At 38.0% G+C, this 22828-nt stretch overlaps 1 protein-coding gene across 1 annotated transcript in view; it reads right to left on the bottom strand.

Moving 5' to 3' along the window:
* Positions 1-2964: 2964 nt before the first annotated feature.
* tmem8b (transmembrane protein 8B) overlaps positions 2965-22828 on the bottom strand; it is a 43240-nt gene continuing 23376 nt past the window's right edge. Inside the window, exons 8-13 of the mRNA XM_067615370.1 lie at positions 22502-22625; positions 19760-19902; positions 18271-18449; positions 14289-14435; positions 7849-7965; positions 2965-4079 (exon numbers count right to left, since the gene is read on the bottom strand). Of these exons, the coding sequence (XP_067471471.1) occupies positions 3744-4079; positions 7849-7965; positions 14289-14435; positions 18271-18449; positions 19760-19902; positions 22502-22625 (1046 nt within the window). The 3' untranslated portion in view covers positions 2965-3743. The remainder of the gene's footprint in view (positions 4080-7848; positions 7966-14288; positions 14436-18270; positions 18450-19759; positions 19903-22501; positions 22626-22828) is intronic.

The following is a 22828-nucleotide window of genomic DNA, read 5'->3' as shown; positions in this document are numbered from 1 at the left end:
CGTATCATTTTGTCCACACTGAGGTGGTACATCTATTCTAAATTGAATAAATTTGAAGGCTAAACTGTAGGTTTTTTGCCAAGGCAATTTGTCCATCTTTGTAATAATTTTCAAGACTGTTCCCTCTGCAGCATTCAATAATTCTCAGTTTTTCTGTCAGATGCATCTGCAGCACATGCGGACAAAGGCGACTCCTTTTCATGACTCTGTTTCATTGATTTTTAAACTCACATTCTCTTAATTCCTATAATGCTACCACATACCGATAATGAGTATTGAAATGAATATGAATATGTCTGTATGGCTGCTTTGTATTTGCAGTTAATTAAATTAATTAAATTAATTAAATTCAATGTCCTTCCTCTTTTGAATTTTATCACTGTTGTTTAGAATATCACAGAGATGTACTGTAGTGAAGCTTGTGTGTCTATTTCTGACATTTTAAATCACGATGAACTTTTTATTACCCTGAGTATATAACATCATATACGAAGCCTTTTTGTGTCCTTTCTGCAAGGTTGTTTTTTTGTTTTTTTAAAAAAAAAGAAGCTTATATGAACACTGAAGGCTGACATGACTGACATAAGGAGAGAGTTTATATTCATGGAGATGCTATGTGCTGTATAGCTTTTATACAGGTCTCTGATATCTAGTGAATGTGTTGTGTGTGTGTGGAAACCAAAAGATGGATTTTGTGAGTGCCTGGCTGATTTGGATTACTGCAGACTCTCTCAAGATCATTCTGGCACTTGGAGTAAACTTGCAATGCAAAAAAGTGATGAAGATTTACAAAAACACATTCTTGATCATACTTTGCTCAAGTTATAATGGCTGAAAAGCAGTATTTTGACACTGTGTGGCTCATCACATATCAGCCCATTACAGTAGCTCTGTCTGTACTCAGACTGTAGAATTTACACAAGGAAAAACAGCCATGCAAATAAGCCAATCTGAAATTGCTCAGTGCTGTAGGTTATGGTGTGTCAGAGTAATAATCCCGTTAGATATGTTAGCCAAGAATCCATGAATACGAAGAAGGTACTTGCTTTGATTTCATGTGTGGTAGAAGTACAGGGATATTCACTGTTTGAAATTTCAATATCTGAGACCTTGTCATTTTAGTCTAATTTGTCTCATTAAGTACAGTTACAGGCCTTTTATTCCCGCCAAGGGGTGCACTCTGCGCTTGGAATATGGAGTCTCTTATTACAAGAATTTCCATTACTTGGCTTTTTATTGAAGTGGCAGGGGAGTGACTGAGAAATGCCCTGAAAATATGTACAGCTTCACAAAGTTTAATGTTGTTTAACCAGTGTTTTCATTTTGCATTTCAATAAAATGTGATTTCTGCTTTCAATATCCACTGAATCCTTTTAGATTCTTTAATTATCTGGTTGGACTAAAAAGAGGGAAAGAGCCAATTCATGTTTCTTTTCGATAAGATGAAGAGAGCATCAATGACTGTTTTAATGTAAATGTTGTGTGGGTTGTACCTTGTTCAGATTAATATATAGGCTAATCCTTAATGTGATACAATATGAGGATGATTCAACAACATTCTGATAAAAGCACAAAGTACATTGTGTAATCATCATGCTGTTCTTGTTTTATGTTTCTTATTTGGTAAAATCACTCAACTAAAGAAATCTTTTTTTGGACGGAGAGAACGGAGCAGAAACCTTAATGCAAGGACTTTAAATACCCTCCAGTGACCTAACTCCATCACATTTTCAAAGCTCGACAGAAACACTATAGGTAAAGAACTGATGCATGATTAGCTACAGCAGCAGCTCTGGTAAAAATGAGGAATTAGTTGGGGTTTTGTTTCTCCTTCATCTTGCCCTGTAAATAAATGCTTTGCTTGCAAGTCTTGAATGAAAAAATGTTGATTGCGCAGTCAGGGTGTGTGTTGATTTTGTAGACTAAACTTCCATTTCTCTGATTTATTATGATTCTCAGCTTGACAAAATATTCCTTATATCTATTTTTTTGCTTATGATTGTGTGAATATTCTTATACGAATAGTGACATTTTGGAAAATACGCTTCTTGCCAAGAGTTAGATGAGAAGAAACAGCTGCTACAGCTCAGAGACGGTTATCTTAGCTTAGCTCAAAGACTGGAAACAGCTGGCTTGGCTCTGTCCAAAGGTAGCAAAATCTGCCTACCAGCACCTCTCAACCTCACTTAATTAACACTTTACATCTCTTTTGTTTCATTCATACAAAAACCTTAGTGTAAATTTAAATTGAGTAATTTTAAGGGGGGATATGTGATAACAAAGCCAGGCTAACTGTCTCCTCCTTCTTCCAGTCTTTGTGCTAAGCCAGGCTAACCATCTCCTGGCTGTAGCTTCAAATTTAGCATACAAAGTAGTAAAACTAGTAACAATCCTCACATCTAACTACCGGCAAGAAAGCAAATAACATTTCCCAAAATGTCAAACTAGGCTATTGCTATTCATTTTCTTAGCTGTGTGATTTTAAGGCTAGGTACAACTTCCATTAGCTGCGGTAGAGTGTACTGCATGTACACTTACAAAAAAGAGAAAAGAAAAAACAAATTCTTTCATCTTTTCTTACGTTATCTGATAAAAAAAAAAAATACTTGGCATGCACACAGGGTAATAAATTTTGAGGAGCTTCTGATGGATCACATCTAATTAGGCATAAAGCAAAGAGTCATAAAAGCCTCTCAGCTCTGCTTTTTCTTAAGAAGACAGAGAGAGAGAGAGAGACAGAGAGAGACTACAGTGTATCGACAGTGTGCTCTGAAGCTGTCTTCATACTGCTGCTCTGTAGGAAAATTATTTATCTCTTGGTCTATTCCTGGGAGGACGCTGTTGACAGCATCTCATCTCACTGTCTGAGTACCACTGGCTTCCATTAGGCTAGGAATTGCAATATGATGTCTTTGTGGGAGGCTCACCCAGTGGCACTACATTTAAAAGCTTCGAAAGCAGTAATACTGAGGCAAAGAAAGAAAACATTTATTGTTTATGAATGTGGTGTCACACAGGTCCTGTCAGAAAAGAACAGGGAGGTGAGGTCTTGGTTTGAGGTCTCTGAAATAATCCTGCCTCCCCTTCTCTTTCAACAGGCAGCTGGACTTTGGAATTGTTCCCATCGAGAACAATCAGCACATTCGTGTGAAAGCGATACACTGCAATTGCAAAAGACAGTCTAACATTCCACATGACAACTAGGTTTTTACATTTGTGATGCCCACTGTAGTTTATAGTGTTATAAAAATTTACAGAATAACATTTTTGTGTCTCAGTGCAAAAGATATATTCCAAAAGAATTTCAAAAAAAGCCGTGCCCTTGATAAATGCCCCCCTGAGACCCCCCACCCCTCCCCAGTCTGTACCCCAACAGTAAGATAACTGGCCTGTTTACAGGACCACCAATAAATAACCAACAGAAGCAGTTTTACAGTCACCGTCAGATAGCAGCAGCGTTTCAGCTTTGACTTTAAATACATATTCACAAACAACAGTGTGTCACTGTACACCCACAATTCATCAGAACAACTTTAACTATATAATAATAATAATTACAGTTGTATTGATAGTAATTACCATGACAATAACAACAGAAAAAGAAATCCAATGTGTCACATCTGCATTAAAGTATTTACATTGCTTTTTCAAGTTCTGTGGCTTATTTTCCCGTGTGTGAATTTCCCAAGTAAAAGAAGGCAATGAAGTGTCTCTAAGGTAAAAGGCTGAGAGCAGGGAGTTTATCAGCTGGTACAGATGCTGTTGATGGAGATGATGGCTGGGTCCACCAGGCCCAGCTCCTCGTGCTCATTCACGCACAGTTGATAGCCGCAGCCTCGCCTACGCTTCAGCGGGGTCACCTTGGCGTCAGGCTTGGCACGAGGCGGAAGAAGAAAGCCCACGCTCCCAGCGATCAGCATGTGCCAGATGCTGTGGATGTAGAAGTAGTTCTCCTCTGTCTCCACGAAGGCGTAGAGGGCTACGGCAGATGTGGCGATCATAGTGCCTGGGAAGAGGAAGAACACCCAGCGCTTCCAGGTGGGTGGGTAGCAACGCCGCCGACGGATGGTGCGCACCGTCTGACAGTCCAACAGACACATAAAACAATGTTTTCAGCTTCATCATTTAGGCCTATTTGTTCAAAGGTTCAGAATATCAAAGTGTAGTTCAAATCTTTTCTGTAGTTTATGCTTTATTTTTACGGGTCCACTAGTTTCCTCATAAGTTCCTAGAGGATGAGTTGCTTAGAGCCTGACCAAATGTGGATTTCTGAGGCCATAAACAAATAGCATGAACAAATATTTTTGATTAGGAGCCCTTAATATTTGTTTTTGAAAGAATTCAGTGCTAATGTCTCAATATCAGATATATTTAGCACGTGATCAAGAAGGTCCATATATAGATTCCACCCAATTTAACCCAGGTATGGATCCCAAGTTGAACAATTATCCTAGCTAATATGTAGGCCACACATCAAACTATTTACAACAAACAGTTGAAGAATGAACCTGCCAATGCTCTCTCATGGACAAACTATGTTAATGGAAACACTGTTTCTAAATAACCTCAAACATCTGTACGGCCATGTCTTGTTACTTAAATGACCAGTACGTAGGATTTAGTGGCATCCAGTAGTGAGGTTGCAGATTGCAACCCAATGAATATCCTCCCTCCCCTTATCCTTTCCCATCCAAGCACATAGGAGATCCTACACTTGCTGCGAAACTCGCAAAAAACGTGAAAAACGCGAAAGGCCCTCCCTAGAGCCAGTGTTTGGTTTGTCTGTTCTGGTCTACTGCAGAAACAAGGCCATATAACATGGCGGCCTCCTTGGAAGAGGACCTGCTCCCTGTGTAGATATAAAGGGCTCGTTCTAAGGTAATGAAAACACAACAATTCTTATTTCTGAATTATTTATTTTTCTGAAAAGAAAAACACACTTTGGTACTGTACGTTTGATAAAATACTTCCTAATATTTATCTATATAAATTATCTGAGTTTGTAACAAGGAACCAGGACATTATACAGAAAAAATGGAAAATTTGATGGATTTTTATAAGCAGCTGTAATTTTACAGGGACCGCACAATTCTTAAAACCTTGACAGATTTCTTTCTGAGATCCATCTGGTGAGTTGAGTAAATATTTATTTATTATTAAAATCAATATTCATTGATTTTTTGGCTTGTAATGTACAGACACACAAGAAGACAAACTTTATATTTTGGCTGACTACTGAGTAAAAAACACTTGCTATAGGCTACACAAGAAATTGATAGAAAAATGTCAAATGTAACTCAAACACTGCCTTCATTTTCTGGAATTGGTACAAGAAAACAGGAAACCTTCCTGAGAAATGAAGGTTACAAATTATTCAGCAACTAAGGGACCCATAAAATAAAGCACTCTGGTTTATTTTGTTTTAGGACTCATCTCAAAGACCAGAGTGTTTAATGTTCTTACTTTCTTAATTTAATGAGCATATTTCACGTAGACATTAGAGTAGGAGAGCACAGAGGAGGAGCCAGTCCAAAGTGGGACCAATGGGATTTCAGTGATGGAGAGGCAGGCAGTTAACTTTGATGTGAGCAACAGAGGGATGAGACACTTCATAAATCTACATTGGTTTTATTGATTCAAATTTGTATTCATGCCTACTGCTACAGCATAAAGTCCATCATCATAATCGGCTGATAAATTGGTCATCAGTGATTGGCCAGCCACTGCTTTAGCTGCCACTAAATATAATACATATCTGTTATTTGATAGTAACTGGATATGATGTCTCTTTTTGTTTAATACAGAGAACGTGCTCATTCTTTTTGCAAGTACTGCACAGACAGACTTGGACATTAAATTTCTCCCTAAACAGTGCTTGGGAGAGATCTTGATTATCACATTCATTCACTATTTTCATCGGTTCATAAACACCGATTGCTTGCATTATATTTTCTTTCCGAAACATTATAATAAAGAATCCCTACATTGTCGAGGGAAATGTAAGCCATTCATGAATGACAAAAATAATTACATGCATTCTAGCAGGGAAATGGTTCTGATTAAGTGTTTATGTTGTATACATTTTAGGTTAAGGACCAATAATCTGCAGTATGTGAAGCCAAGTGAAGAAAAACATGACATGTTTTTATCGTTGCAGTCTCTTTGGAACTGCACATTTTTCTGATAAAGACAAACAATCTCAGATGGTCTTTTTGCACATAAGTCAGGGACCTCATTTAGTTTGAGGAATTAAGGATGTTTGGCATTGACAGATCTGAACTTCTCCCCTTCCCTTTACTGCGCTCGACATCCCTGCAAAGCAGCAGACGCTCAATGCCCTCCGCTTGACTGATCTAATTCTGTTGTGTCTGGGAACGTTCAGAATGCCAGGCTTTGCAGAAACATGACAAGTTGAAATGAAAGGGCTCTTGTAGAAAATGTGCGGCGCTCCAATTCAGAAGTGCAGCATTAAGGAGGGAATGCTGAAATGCAGACACACGCTACTGAACAGCTGATAAATAATGAAGTGTCACGTAATCAAAGCATGAGCCCAGGTTTGTCTTTAAAAAAACTGCAACATTGTCACTTGATTCAAGTGACTTTTTATGAAAAAGTTACAATTGTGGCCTGTCAGCGTGAGGTTCATTGCCATAGGAAGATCAGAGATTATTCTTCTCTGTTTCATCATATTAACGTTACACATAATATATGTGCATGCACTTCCTTTTCCATTCTGTAGATATCGTCACAGTATACCAGACCATGATATCTGCATTTTATATCTGTCAAATAACATATGTCAACAAACCATCTATAATTGAATTGCAAATGCTCCAAAGCCTACAGAAAACCAGCCAAATAGGGGAAGCCAATGGCTTAATGTAAATCTCCAAAAAGACTCATTTGAATGAAACAGTAGCGCCGTGCATGAATTCTGAAGGGCTGTTGTTAATCTCAGAAGAAAAGGGTCTCGTCTAATGTAAAATATACTGTCTCCTACCATTGGCGTTAAAGCTGGAGGGTTTACATGGTGGAATTAAACAGTACTTCATCTTCCACAGTTTCTGTAGGATCCTTCAGCTCACAGAAAGAAAACTCTGAGAGCTACAACTCCCACACTTTATTCAACGCAAAGCTTTCTCCAAGGAAGCCACAAACCATGTTTTCACACTCATGTCAGAGGTTTGCTGTTAAAGGCTTTTTTTTTTTCTTTCTAGAACCTTGCCTGAAAGACTATTATTTTTTATCTTCTCAGTTCAGGGAGCACATTATGACTCGGAGAAGAGTCAGTGAAAGTACAAGCTGACTTATAATGGAACTACAACCCATGACTAATACCCGCAGGCTGCAAAACTTTTAAAGCCCCTTCCATGCTAATGTAAAATAGCTTCATTGGTCAGAAACCCACAGTTTTTAGCCACGCACATGTTCCAGCCCTATGTGAGCCTAAATGACGGATTAAGTTCTTTTACACTTACTGACATGAGGAACAATAGAGCGACGGTTCTGACACTCTTCATCCGCATGTTTCAACAAGCTTGTCCATGAATGTCAAACACACATTATGTATTAAAAATAATTATATTGTATCCTGTGTAAAAATATCCCTTGTAGAGCATTTGAAGAGTTTTGTGGACTGTATGTAAGATTTTTGAAGGAGAAATAATCTTTTAAATTCTTACCTTTTTCCTAAATTATCATGAACTGTTTTAACTTTGACTGGTAATTTATAATTTTAGCGGCTACTGTTTTCAAATGCAAGTAAACTCATTATGGAATAAACCTTTTTTTTTTTAGCTGTAGATTACTGTGCTACTACTGTGAAGTAAATATATGAGTTGCCCTTACCCATGCCACGGCCATGATGCCCAGAGCAAACAGACTGGGTCCCAGCAGGTTCCACAGACCGTGACGGTCCAGCTGCAAAGCCATGGAAAGAGACATTGCCCCCAGCAGATACAGCACCTTGAGAAAAACCACATGGATCAATAACGTTTCTCTCTAAACATTGTTAGCATTGTAACAACTCCAGTAAACAAGAAGATGTATGGTGAAGAAACAGCACACATCTGCTTTTGGAGACAAAGAAAATACTGGTTTGGGTCTGTCAAAATTGTAATTTTCTCCCCACAAGTTAGAAAAATGGTGTCAGGAGATTTGTAGTTATGTCACAAATCTCTTAGTAATGACTGACTGAATGAGTGACCACCAGGAGATTATTTGCAGTTACTGTAATGCACTGTATGTGCACTGTACTTTCATTATCTTTTCTGTGTCCTGTTTTTTTTTTTTTGGTTGTGTGAGCTCTATATTTTCCTTAACAAACTCAGCTGGTGAAATCATACAGGTCTATTGGCGAACTGTGCTGCTGCAAAGAAAGATCGAACAGGCAGGAAAAAGAGAAATGTGTCTTACTGAGGAAAAGATTGTTATGGTGCAAGCCAGTTCAGTGAGGTTGGTTATGTGAAAAATAAGTAGTTAAGGAAGTAGAATTGAAACATCTTTCCTGTAGTCATTTGGTACTATTCACTGTAGTAGTGCACCATTAACTCTAGCTTGAAAAGTGTCGAGCTGAACTAAGTTTGGTTTTGGCTTTGTTATGTCAAATTGAATTTGGAAAAGCATAGATATAGATGGTTAGGTCAACAAATCCCATGAAAAGATCAAAACCAACATTGAATTGATCCCACAGACCAGTATTGTCTGTGCACCTAAAGCCTGATATAGATTATTTCTTATCACTATGTGTCATGGACCTGTCATTGTTGTCCAAAAAACTATCAAAAACACCTCAATGAGCTGCACTGTTGCACCAGGTGACATGTTCTTCCATTACCAAGAACATGGACACTGTAGGTTATTTTGAATCAGTCTCACATACACTTTTGCACCAAATGTGTGTTTATTCACGACTGAAAATAGTTCCAAACAAATGCACTATCTACTGTACTTCTATTTGAATAACACTTGATACAAACTACAGTGCCCAGCTGTTTTAGCAAATATCTTAGCCTTGAAAGATGAAACCTATTTGTGAGCTGTTTTTAAAAATGTACATCTTCTACTTCAGTAGAGTCAGGGTTACAGGTTCCACAAACAGGGCAGGGAAATCAATAAGTATGAGAGATGGTTTAACGCATGGTTGTTTGGTCTTTTCACAGGAATTTGTTGACAATAAGTTAAATACAAAATAATGCCAGTTTTATCTCGCAGTGTCAACAGCCACTACTAGAGGTGACTTTCACTGATGGCAAACAAATCAGTGTTAAGAAAGTTAAAAGAAAAACATCACTGTGTAAACATAACATCAGTTTGAAGTATCAGTGAGAAAGACGTCATCACAGAAAATGAGTGTGTCTACTGAGCTCTGTTAAAGTCAACATTTGTATTTCAAATTGCTGATGACCTCCACTGAGGCTTGCAGAGTAATACAAGAGCTGAAAGGATTAGTCAATTAATCAAATAGTATATCAATAGAAAAGTAATTGGCAACATTTTGAAGTAAAAATGGCAAACATTCTCAGGCTACAGCTTTTTGCTTTTCTCCATTTTATATGATTGTAGAATTTCAGGTCTTGGATTGTATGACATATGAGACAAGACATTTGAAAACATCACCTTGGACTCTGACAAATTATAACAGGCATTTTTCTTCTATTTTATTGAAATGAAATACATAAACTGAAACTTCCTCTCTGTGAGTGAGAGCCACATTGTAACAATGAAAACTAGAAGAGTGTACTCAGTAGGGTGCAGATCTCCGCCAGCTGTGTACAGTTAAGATGGTGGCAAAGGTAACAAAAACAAGGATTTATTCATCTTGTATCGTATTTAACTTTAGTCATAACATATCAGGTATGGAATTAATCTGCAGATGCTCCGGTTCAAGATTAGACTGAATTTTTCTCTGGTTGTCAGTTTTTGAGCCATGACAAAGAACAAAATGTGGCCTTCAAGAGACGAGGTAAGCCTTGTTTTTAGTCTAGTTGACTGCTGAAATGCATTTTGCTATGTCATAACACATATCGTAAAATGGCGAGGACTGCTGAAAAGATGAAAGTATAAGCTTTATGATAGACTCATAAGGAAACTTATCAATATTAATTTTAATTTGAAACACAACCCGCTCTCAGGGTACCAAAATCTGGCATTGATTGATCTATCGTGGCAACAAGGCGCGACTGGTTGTCCCTAGCGGAAACAAGATTCCAAACTGAAGCAGTTGTTGATCACTTGTGGCCCCTACCAAGAGGAGTGAGGAGTCAGCAGTCAGTGGCGGCATAAAACAGATCAGTCAATTGTGTTATAAAATAGTTTTTTTAAAAATTGGGAATCATCGCAACCACGAGATGTCCTTGAGCATACAGTCATAAATGTGCACAAAAAATATTAGGCTGATGGGTCCAGTAGTATGCAAGATTAGCTGTGGACAGATACACATGCACACACAAGACCAAACACATGATCCCCTCCAGGCTTGTGCCTGGCTGAGATAACAAAACACTAACAATAAAGGGCCCATTCTATAAATAATACCAGTTTAACTTTTTTTTGTCAAGCTCACAATTTGACATAACGCCACAGGATATGAAAGAGATAAAGTGAGAGGGAAAAAAAATCAATAAGGTGTGCTATACATGCATTGGGAAAACTTAAGCCTGTCCAGGATGCCTGGGGTCTGCATTCTTCTGTCTGGTAGGGAACGTGAGGAGAAATTGGGGGTTTTCAGGCATGGAAGGGATGACCTGCCTGCAGAACAGGACTAATTGGCACAGAGCAAGGAGGAGAGGAGCAGTGTGGTGCAGCCCGAGGACTCTGTGCAGCAACAGTCATCAGTCATACTGTACCGCTGGATAAAAGTGTAGCACCCAAACATGCATGTATACATGTACTGTCTGCAGGCATGAATGCATGGCTGCTCACAGGCAGGAGGTTGTGCTGTAATGAATCATTATCTGTCATTGTGACGGACGAGGTTGTAGGAATTCTTGTAGGAAGCCTATTTTTATCTGCTTTATATATTTTCATGCTTTCCAACATTATATAGATCTATACTACATTTATGTATGTGTGGATTATAACATGTCTAACAGCAATGCGGCAATAAACCGCCTTAAAAGGGCCATGCTAGACAAATGTTACTAAAGCCGTCTTTAGACTGTGTGCAAGTTTATAGCATGTCACAGTGTGCAAGACACCTATGATAAAATCTTGGTGGCAATTTGTGTCAGACTGTATGATATCTATATGAAGCATGTCAGATTTTACCTGAATGTATGGTTAAGCATTTGAATATGCATCAAACTCACACAAAGTTCTTTTTCATTGCCATGGACGTACTAAGGAGAACAAGTATGTTTTCTCCCTAAACCTTATTCAAAAAACTGCACTTACAAATTTGTATTCTGATTGGTTCGTTTGTAGACATGGGTTGTAGCAGCATTCACATTGAGAGAATTTGGTCTCGAATTTCTGACACCGGACCACTGTTCTGCACTGAGGACCAAAGATTTTACCATGTTACTCTCAGGATTGTCAACTTCAGTCTCAGACAGCCTAAAATCACACAGTGCAAAGGGGCCTTAAATAATTAAATATAATTTGAGCATGCATGTTTAATCTTGACCTTTGTGAACAGTGTAGTATATGGTGCAGAGCAACTAAGCACAAAGGTCTACTTATGAGCTTTCATTGTGCACTGGGCTGATCTACTTCTTTGATTGGCTGCCTTTCATATTGTTCTTCCCTGTGATTGGTTGGTCTGCTCTGTGCTTAAATCAACATCAAGGTGGCTGTCCAAATTCCCTGTTTGCCCTGTAGATTGTTGGTCAGCCTGCTTATTTATTGGACCCTTTGTTTAGCTATTATTCTGTTGTGTGATATTTGTAGAATTATATGAAAAGGAAAAGCAATGTTGTAGCACCAGTAATTATTGTCCTACTCTCAGAATGATGGATATATGTAATGCATAATATGCTTCAGTAAATTTTGATCTAAACACAAGGATAATATGTGGGAGAGAAAACAAAGGAGAACAGAATGACCCAGACGGTTCATTGTAAACATCCATCACAGGTTACAGACAAACTTATTGCACCTGCTGCAATTGTGCGCAGACACAGTTGTTTAGTACTATAAGGGATTATGTTCAATATTTGGCTGCAAATGGTAAATGGCTACATTTATACAGTGCTTTTGTCCAAAGTGCTTTACAGTTTTTTTGCCGCCCATTCACTCACACACACTCACTGATGGCTGCAAGCTACTGTGCAAGGTGTAGGCCTGACCATCGGGGTCAATTAGGGGTTCAGTATCTTGCCCGAGGACATTTTGACATACGGACTCCTAACCACCAAACTCTGTGGTTAGTGGATGACCAGCTCTACCAGATGATTAATTTCTAGCCATGTCAAACTTTGTTGAATCGATGTTTCAGTGTTTCTGGGTCTCAGAAATTACTTTGGTGAGTGCAATGTTATCATAACCAACAGAAAAGAGAGCCCAAACTACAAAGATAAGACTTAAGTTGTAATAAAGTGTATCCTGTTATCCTTTAAACTGATTTGGATGCAATAACCTTCAACCAGTTAAGATTGAAGCTCTCCCTTCATGTGAACCACAAAATGTCCTTGTAGATAGTTTGCTGACATATTTGTGTAAACTTTTAGACCTTTGAAGGTCCAAAAATCACACTCATACACACTATCAGGTGATCCTGGGTCCTTCACCCTCTACTGCTGCTGTGGTCATGGACATAAACAAACAAACACAAACAAACAAACACACACCATCTCTCTCTCTAGTACACAAACACACACAGTTCCACTTGCCAGTCCTGACATGTGCGATTTGATTAGTGACTGTGTACTGCAGCGCTCAGCAAAAATGAAAACTCTAGAGGACAGCAGATGTTCGTACACTCTCCCTCCCTCCCACTACTCTTTCCTCTCTCACCCTCCCCTCGCTCTGTCTCATTTATGGACATGAACACACACACTTACACACACACACACACACACACACATTCCCTGAGACTGCTCCATCTTGGTGTGCAGCCAGGGAGTGACCCAGGGAGAAGGTGCACCTGTTAGTGTTTACTGTGATCCACCGCAATATGTCAACAACTAGAGAATTTAGCACCTCACATCACTGATTCTAACACACTGATCTTTCAATTTAGGACTAATCATTTAGGCATATGCAGTACTCATTTATAGCTCTCCTTCATAGCTCTACAGCTCTCCTTCTCAGTCTTGTAATCCCTCTTTGCTTCAGAGTTTATCTCAAGTTGTCAACCGCTAACATGGAGCTCTAAGCTTAGGTGCTGCCAGGCTGCACTGCATGACAGGGGACATGCATTATGGTCAAAGGATGTCTGGTTCCAGACCTCTGAAAATAGGTCTAGTGTTGCTCTAGCTGCTTCCTGGTTGGAGAGACAATCGAGCCAATCTGAGTGTGAGCAGGACTACTGTAAAGGTTGTGACATTGGCTGCACTCCTCTTGGCTTTGCAGATCTGTTTGTTATGTGGTGGCAAGGTTGGGAAAACCGCTTAAATGGAGCTCAGGTTTCATATGAGGTGGCAGGTATGATGTTGAATCTCTGTCAGCTGATGATCAAACAGCATCAGATAGTGGAGATGCTGTGGTAAAATTCATTTTTGATATTTTCACCGCTTTAAAGAGTTGGCAGTACAGTAGAGTACATTTTCTATTTGGATTCAGTCACATGTGGTGTAAATAATGTGTTTATTGGTCTGTATTGTTAACAGTGCGGTTGGGACACGTGGCGTTTTTTTTTTTTAGGTCATATGGTGCCATTGATTGAGGTCAGCATGAGTGGCATGTGCTGTTCTGTGTGGCGAATTGATGGAGCACAAACCAGCAATGTGACACTCAGGTTTTCCGCTTTGGTTTTGTGTCAGGTGGTGCATTCATGTGGGGTTATAGTATGTTTAACAATTTATCTAGAAATGTTGAACATTCAACTCACCTGGTGTTCAAAACTATGCAAGTGGAAATGATCCGCTTGCTCACACCTTCTGCACTTTGTCATGACTCAAATTTCTTGAATGCCGAACATATACTGTAGTGCACATTCAAATTGCAAGCTGACACATTTTATGAAAGTGAAAACAAAATGACTATTCACTATTAATCCAGTCAAACATAACATACACTGACTGCTTTTTCACAAACTATACTTTGTACAATTGACTTTGTAAAATAGTCAATTGTCATTCCAATTATGTCAGTGTGTTTAATTAGACAGAATTATAGAATGGACCTACCTGTTTGATGATGGACTTTAGCCTGGCCATAGCAATGACAGTGACCCACACTGACATGAGAGACCCGAGGAAGTCACAGAACTGCAGGACATCATACTCCATTATGCAAAAGACCACAATGCCTGGCTGGTCACATGCATGGTAGAACTGCCCGGAGAAAGAGAAAAGGCATCTTAGACCAAAAAGGTGATGTCTCAGTCATAATACTGCAAAGCTAAAAATGGGTTCAGTGAAATTATAATGAATTCTTTAAAAGTAGAAAACACACTCTTTGCTAATAAATGGCAACAGGGTGAGTTCTTTCTTCCCCAACATCAAAACTATTATTTGACTAGCTAAACCTGTTCTGGTTGTGATTCCCATCCAGGTGTACTTGTACCCCAGGGGGCATTTCTGCAGTTGCCAAGGGGTATGTGGAAAGATTGTGGCGTAGCTCTACTAATTTGAAAAAATAGAAATTGCAATTTAAAAAAAAAAAAAAAATCCATATATAGAGTAACATCTGAACCTGAAAACGACATGTTGTGTTTGAGCATGCATGAAGACTAGTTAGCAAGCCAGCACAGAAGTTACCTAAAAGTAATGAATAAATGTCTAATGGTTATAATGGTCAATAATGGTTATAATATCTATTATAATATCTATATGTAAAATATCAATTAAGTTAAAATAGTTTGCTAAAAATAATGGATAAATGGTAAAAAAGTCCAGGTTCTGCCATTTCAAGTGATAGTATACAAACGCAAACTTGACCAAATCAACCTAAACAGATTCAATTCATTCAATTTTATGAAAAAACATGTTGTTACAATATCCACTTTAAAATAATTAATTGTGTTAAATGACATTAAATAATTTCAAATGTACTCATTTGTAGCATGATGGGTACTTGAGCTCATCTGACAGGGCTGTGGGGGTACATTAGACAAAGAAAGTCAGGAACCTCAGGTTTAGCCTGACTATCTCCAGGCTAAGAAAAGGTCTGACTGGTTTGGTTTGAAAAACTGGATAATCTATATTTTAATCCATATCTAACCCTACTTTCTGAAAACACCTTATTTTGCATTTGTATATGCTTAAATTACTAGTTGATAGTTGTCCTTTTAAAAAACACAGTGATTATTTTTAACCACAGCTAGACACATATTAAATGCCTGGCTTTAGTGCCTTTTAAAACATATTTTGTTCCTGTTTATGCAACATTTGAAATCCTCCTCCTGCTGCCTTGATATTCTGCCTACAGGCTTTTTTCAGAAATGTTTTCAGGCCTCAGATCTTCTACAAATTGTCAACACGTCTCCTCTCTCGGGTGTCTTTCCACAGGACCTGAAAACTGCCATCATCAAGCCACTAGAATAATCTAGACACCTCACTAATGAGCAATTATAAGCTCATATCAAACTTCCTGTTTTTAAGTCAAATCATTGAAAAAGCTGTTTTTCAACAGCTGAACAACTTCTTGGCACAAACAACTGTTTTGATGTCTTCCAGTCAGGATTTCAACCACACCACAGCACTGAGACTGCTCTTGTTAAGATCTTTAATGACATCCACTTAAACACAGACAGTGGCAGAATTTTATTCTTAATGTTACCGGATCTCAATGCTGCATTTGACATGGTCGACCACAACATATTACTAGACTGACTGGAAAACTGGGTGGGACTTTCTGGCACATTACTAAATTAGTTTGAATCCTACTTAAAGGACAGGGACTAGTTTGTGTCTATAGGTAATTACACATTTGAGTGGACAAAAATGACCTGTGGAGTTCCCCAAGGACCCATTATGGGGCCTCTTCTGTTCAACATCTACATGCTTCCACTGGCTCAGATTATGGAAAACCTCAAAATTGTGTGATGTTGATGTGTTGATGTGTTCAACCAATCATTGAACAAATCAACACTTGGATGTGCCAGACTTTCTTCAATTAAACAAAGACAGAACTGAAGTAACTGTTTTTGGAGCCAAGGAAGAATGATTAAAAGTCAGTGCTCAGCTTCAATAGGTAATGTTAAAAACTACAATTACTATATTTCAACAGCCACATTAAGACAAAGTCAGCCTAGGGCTGGGCGTTTAATTGAATTTTATTTTCAATTACGATTTTGGCTTCCAACGATTATGAAATCATGATAAGAGATAAAACCATTATTGTGCCGCATTCCATTTTGCAATGATACTCTTGTTTTTTCTTGTGTTTTAAGAAATCCAGCGCACCCATTTCCTTTAGGACAGAGGCAAGCCAAACTGCCTTCATTAGGCTGACTGACAGCAGAAATTTACTGAACCAAAATAGTTTTCATGTCAGCTCCATGAGAAGAAATCGACAGTGTTTGTATTTATTAATTCATTGATTTTATTTCCCCACCCACCTTAGCAAGTGAGAAGAATCTGCCTGTAGCGAAACAGGCAGCTCACAAACAGACTGGGAGCCTTGATCAATCAACGTAGATACTGTTAATAAGTTCAGAACACATACAGCGGAATATTTGTGTGATCTAAACAGCTGTCTGTGCAGATTATGCTTCACTAAATGCAACAGAAATAGACTGGGAGCTCCATGAAATGCGTGTCACTTGCACATGAGTCTGTGTGGGTTGATACATTTCATAACATGGATAATTTCTGTTCCGTGAGTAAGTGAGTATAATCATGTTAAATAATCATGATCTTAATATTGACCAAAATAATTGTGATTATGATTTTTGCCATAATTGAGCAGCCCTAAGTCAGCTTACTATCACTTAAAGCATATATCAAGGATTAAAGGACTTATGTCTCAACATTCGGAAAAACTTGTCCATGCATTTATCTTCAGTATACTCGACTACTGTGTCTTTACAGGTCTCCCTAAAATAAAGAAAGAAATTGCTTTTAAAATACTGCTGTTGGTTTATAAAGCACAGAATGGTTTAGGGCCAAAATACATTTCTGATCTGCTGCTACGTTATGAACCATCAAGACCTCTCAGGTCATCTAGGACAGGTCTGCTTTCTGTCCCCAGAGTCAAAACTAAACACAGAGAAGGAGAGTTCAGCTTTTATGGTCCACATATCTGGAACAAACTCCCAGAAAACTGCAGGTCTGCTGCAACTCTCAGTTCAAGGCTGAAGACTTTTCTGTTTGCTGTTGCCTTTTATTAAATCAAATATTTATTCATTTCTTACACTGCACTGAAAGTTTTATTCTTGTATCTGTCTTGTTCTATTTTAGCTTGTTTTTATTTTCTATTCTCTTGGCTCTTTAATGACTGTCTTCAATGTATTTAAATGTCCTTTTATGGTGTGTTTCTTTTGTACTTTGTCTCGATGCTTTTAATGTTGTATGTAAAGCATCTTGAATTGCCTTGTTGCTGAAATGTACTATAAAAATAAACTTGCCTTGCCTTGCCTTGCCTCCTCTAAATATTGGTGAATTCTCATTTAACCTAATCTTTTCCTTCTTCCTTAAACATTTGCTAAGCCAATTTTTTTAATACTTTAGATTGTCCAGTGTTTACATCCATGATTGCGACATTACAGTCTTCTTTTCCCTTGCCTTTGTTTGCGCATTGCTACATTTCTTTGCGCTTTACAGCCATCAATCGTTAATCTGCGGAATAGTGTGACACCAGTAGCAGAAATGTGTATAGGTGTCACCTGCCTCATGTTCATGCATGTCCTTGTGTGTGTACTCGATAAAAACATTGCTCCACAGCCCCACTAGTAATCAAAAAGTCCACAGGGTACTTTTAAATCAGTGACATGCATTTAAAATAAAAGCAAGAGCTGTGCTTATCATCATCAAAATATTTCTTTCTATCACAGAAACTGATGGAAAAAATATTGTTCCTGAGGTCTCATAAGAAAAAATCAGCAGATGTAGATGTAGAAGTAGTGCTACTTCACCAATAGTTTGTGCTGGTATAACACCCAGATATATTTCAAAGGTTAGCAGGGAGTAGAACATGCACCACTTTGATTTTTTGGCAGTCACTCACAGTGGAGAAGAACATGGTGAATATATAAACTGAAGCCTCCAGCAGGTAGTGGCTTCGGATTGCGATGGCCACTGGCGGGACAAACATGAGGTTACTGAGACAGAGCAGCAGGGTGGAGAGGAGCTGGAAACTGTAGGAATAGGCCTCCGAGTTGTCTGTGCATCCCCAGCCATCCCAGCCTAACAGACAAACACAAACACAGTCAGCACTGTACGTTGATATAAGAAAGTCAAGATCTAAGAGAGTAGGAAGCTGTTGTTTTTTCAGCCTTTGTGAGTTAGAAAAAGACTGAAGTCAGAGTTGTTTCTGTCTTCCTTGAACTCTACACAAACTTTAGGAGAGTCTCCTTAAATCTTTTGGCTGAACAGACGAGAAAAAAAATCTACAGAAGATGAATCAGTTTGTTTCAAAAGCTCATCCCTTTAGAATTTACAGTATCTCTTAAAATGAATAAAATATTTATCTCCAGACAAGATGAATGCTTCATCAGCCCCACATTTCTCAGTGAAAAATAATCAAAAACAGATATGTGAAGTTGTTTATCCTGCACAATGAGCCTCCTGGTGTGAACTCCTCCTATGTTAAAACACTACTGCTTTGCCACTTGAATTGGATCCTTATCAAGTGGGGGATTGGATAAGACAGTGTGAATTAAATATTTGTGAGCCCTGTTGAACGGAGGGTTTCAGACAGGCCAAGGGCAAGAGCTGAATGCAAAGTGCCTGCCAGGAAGCAGTCACACATATATGAAGTATGACAATGAATTTATCTGAAGAGAAACCAGCTCTGATAAAAGAAGATCAAAGGCAGGATTTTAAAAAAGCCTCTGAGGACACGCTTTGTTTAGTTTCATAAGCTCATCTTTTATTAAAAAGCTGTTCGTAATTAAGAGTGTGTTTTATTGTCTTATCAAAACGGCTTATACTGGAAGATTAATAACAGGTCGCTGTATGACTCATTGGACAATGGCACATACAATTTAATCACCATATTTTCAGTCCAATTCTGGTAAAATGACCTGTGGCGTCCCACCTTGTTCTTTCCCATTTCCTTGTCACTCTGTATGATGTATTTTCCGACAAATTAGAAATCCTTTGCAGCAGTGATGACCCAATTTCCCCACAGAAACTTTTATCTTATCTTATATGCAAAAAAGCTTTTGACTGCTGAAAAAGGCTTCCAATTATTAATTCATTATCATGCTTTTTGCTAATTATTAATTACTGATTAATAAATAAAGGCGATGTTGAGTACACACCATATTTATACAATTATTTTTCCACATAAATAAAACAACTTGCTTTGTTTTTGTCTGTAATTGCCTTCCATAGATGGCGTTTTGTGATGTGCATGTAATTTGAAAATAAAATGGACATAAAATAAAATCAAAAGTAGACATAATTACCTAATCTGAATTTAGCTCACAACTGCATTATGTACACATTCAAATCAGCAAACCAACAGAAAAACTTCATTGCAATAGAGTTACCTGCTTTGCATTCACATGCAGCATAAAGGTAGTTGTTGGTGCGCAGAAGCTTGCATTGTCCATATGTCCCACAGTCATTGATGCATGGAGTCAGGTAAGAGCGCATATATACCTCGGCGGTGACATTGGTGCATACTTCAAATCTGGAAAGTCACAGACAAGCGGAATATTAAATGGGGATGAATAACATGAGTACTGAAACACTGATAAATTTAGGTGTATTTTTAACTGTATAAAGATGGAAATTTGTGAAGGTCGTCCTTCCAAATGGATATCAATTTGCATATTCTTAACTCATACTAGATATTTTTATTTATAGGCAGTTGTTTTTACCAAACAAATTGGTCCAGACTGAAGTACCTCAATAGCTACTGGATGGATCGTCATGAAATTGTGCACAGACATTCATGGTTCCCAGAGGATGAATGACTTTGGTGATCCTCTGCATTTAGCTCAAAGAACCACTGTGCCTGAAAGTGCAGCCTCAAAGAAACGCTAGCATGTCTGTAGACTATCATCATCACAACTCTTTGGAGATTATAAGCAATTCTAAAGGTCATTTTCCACAAATTATGTCTGTGCTTTATAGACCAATAATGATACTGTGATAGCTTAATCTTCAATAGGTAGATATCTTAATTAGGTACATCAAATTTTCACAATAATCAGGAAGAACTATCCATTCCATCTTAAACTACTTCATCTTAAATGTCTTTTTTCTATTTCTGGAAATACATATTTACCATACGGCACAATGGTTTGGTCAGAATTCATGGCCTGATAATGATTATGGCAAATTTTTAAAAAATCATTTTTATGCAGTTAACTGTACCAACAACTGCACAATGGACCTATATATGATTTGCTTATCTCTGACATTACATGGGCTGACAGAAAATATGTTTGTGCTTGCGTTGCCACTTTTGTAATTGTTGGATTCTACAATCAGTCACGGAGAATGAAACTCCAGGAGGTAAAAAATGTGCTTCCTTGCTGGAACCCATCTTTTAGTCGACACAGCTGTTCTTTTTATAAAAAGTTATATCAATCAACTTAATTGTAGCCTTGAAGAGCACCTGTCATTCACACTACCTATTTTCCTCTCTAAGAAGACCTGATTTATTTAGCATGTGTAAATTTGCGGAAATCTAACAAATAGGAATGTGAAAGCTTTTCCACATTTCCATACCACAGCAAAGCTCTCATGTGAGGATAAGTCCATGTCCCACACCATCTGTTATTATCTGTTATTCAGATTCAATTGGAACTCCAGAGTGGCCCCGGAAAAATCTGCTTAATTTCATTCTGTTCACATTTTTATGCCATTAAAGGTTCGTCAAAACAGCTCAATCTGCTGAATAGCTAATACTTACTCAATACTGATCTTGTGAATAACATTGCATTAGACAACTTAATAAGAAACATTTCCCCACATTTTCTTTCTGACATTTCTCACAATGACTTTAAACAACCCATAGAAAAGGAGTATGTGCTTATTGCATTCATCTGTGGATTCAAGTGTACAGTTAAGTGGATAAAACCATAGAGATTACGAGACATTTTCTAGACAAGAAAAGATAACAGTTGTGCCTTGCAGTCGCAATGCATTTTGGTCTGCTTACGGTACTAGAGGTGGAGAATATAGTGTCTGTGTATAATATGATACCTGTGTGAATATTGAATGTTGGTACAAAACAAGAAGAAAAGGAATTCTTGCTCTTTTAGTCTGAGAGTCTAACAACAATTTGAATGTTTCAATTTATGTAGACTCAGTGAAAATATCCCAATGTGAGTTTCAATTCAATTCATTTTTTCAATTCAGTTTTATTTATATAGTACCAAATCACAACAAAAGTTATCTCAGGGAACTCTTCACATAGAGCAGGCCTAGCTAGACCGTACTCTTTATTTTACAGAGACCCAACATTTTCCCAGAGCAAGCAACAGATGTCCTGTTGTTATGTTGAACAAGAGAAATAAACTGAACACAATGGGTGCAGGAATTGAATGTACCCTGCTCATAAGGTCTATGCAAATTACAACAAACAAATCCAAACAAAAAACATATTTGTTAACATGAAAATATGGTTACATGAGATATCTGTTTTTTTAAAGCTCAAAATCTAACCCTGTTCCATGTCATATGCTAGGTGTTTGCCAGAAGCCAATCCCAAATGTATCTGTTGGGTGACAGATGGGAAAGGATGTGGCTGAATGAGGGAGGCTGCACCATTTAAACAGTGAGCATGGTGTCTTCATTAGAGTACTGAATTATTAATTATGGTAAACAACCTAGGGATTGTTATACGCAGATGAGTTTTTAAAAAAATTGAATATCCTATATTTCCAATTGTCTTCCTGTAATTGACAGCAAATATTGTCTCACAGTGGTTGCTTCGGGAGATTGGGACCAAGCCAAAGAACTGATTATGGACTGTGAAATTCATGAGCACCCATCATGTGACTGGTTTCAATTAATTTCTGCTTGTAAATTATGTTTTGAGGACCATCTGGATTTTAAATACTCTTAAGCATACATTCTACACAATTTTATTTCATTTTAAGCACTTAAAAATTTGTGCCAGTTGTTCGTCCTTTTAATAAGGCATAGGGACCCATTTTTTTTATCTTTTACTTTACTTTTTAAGGTACTTCAGTGAAGTTTCCTCGTGACACAAAATGCAAGCCTTTGAGAAACAAAAAAGAAAAAAAGAAATGCAGAGGTATTATTGACAGTCTCACCCGTGTTCAGTGGCACACAGAGAGCGCAGACTGAGGTACCAGGTGCCTGTTTGTGGATAGGGAATTCTCAGTTTGGTGATGTTAGCGGAGGCGTTCACGGAAAGGAAAAACCCGGCCACGGATTCTGCAACAGAAGAAAACAATGACAGAGCAGGGTTTTGTTTCTGTAATGACAGATAATACCCTGAAACAGAGTTGGAAAATGAAAGAGCCTGCACTCCTACAGAAACACTAGAAAAGGCAAGATTTTCTGAAGACTTTTCAGGTATGTTTGCTGCTGAAATTTAGCAGTTTGATTTGATATATAAATACAGAAAGAAGGTGAAA

The sequence above is a fragment of the Thunnus thynnus genome, chromosome 2 (genome assembly GCF_963924715.1).
Source record: "Thunnus thynnus chromosome 2, fThuThy2.1, whole genome shotgun sequence".
In the NCBI taxonomy this organism is placed as follows: domain Eukaryota; kingdom Metazoa; phylum Chordata; class Actinopteri; order Scombriformes; family Scombridae; genus Thunnus; species Thunnus thynnus.
The sequence above is the reverse complement of the archived record's forward strand: the minus strand, read 5'-3'. Positions and strand labels throughout refer to the sequence as shown.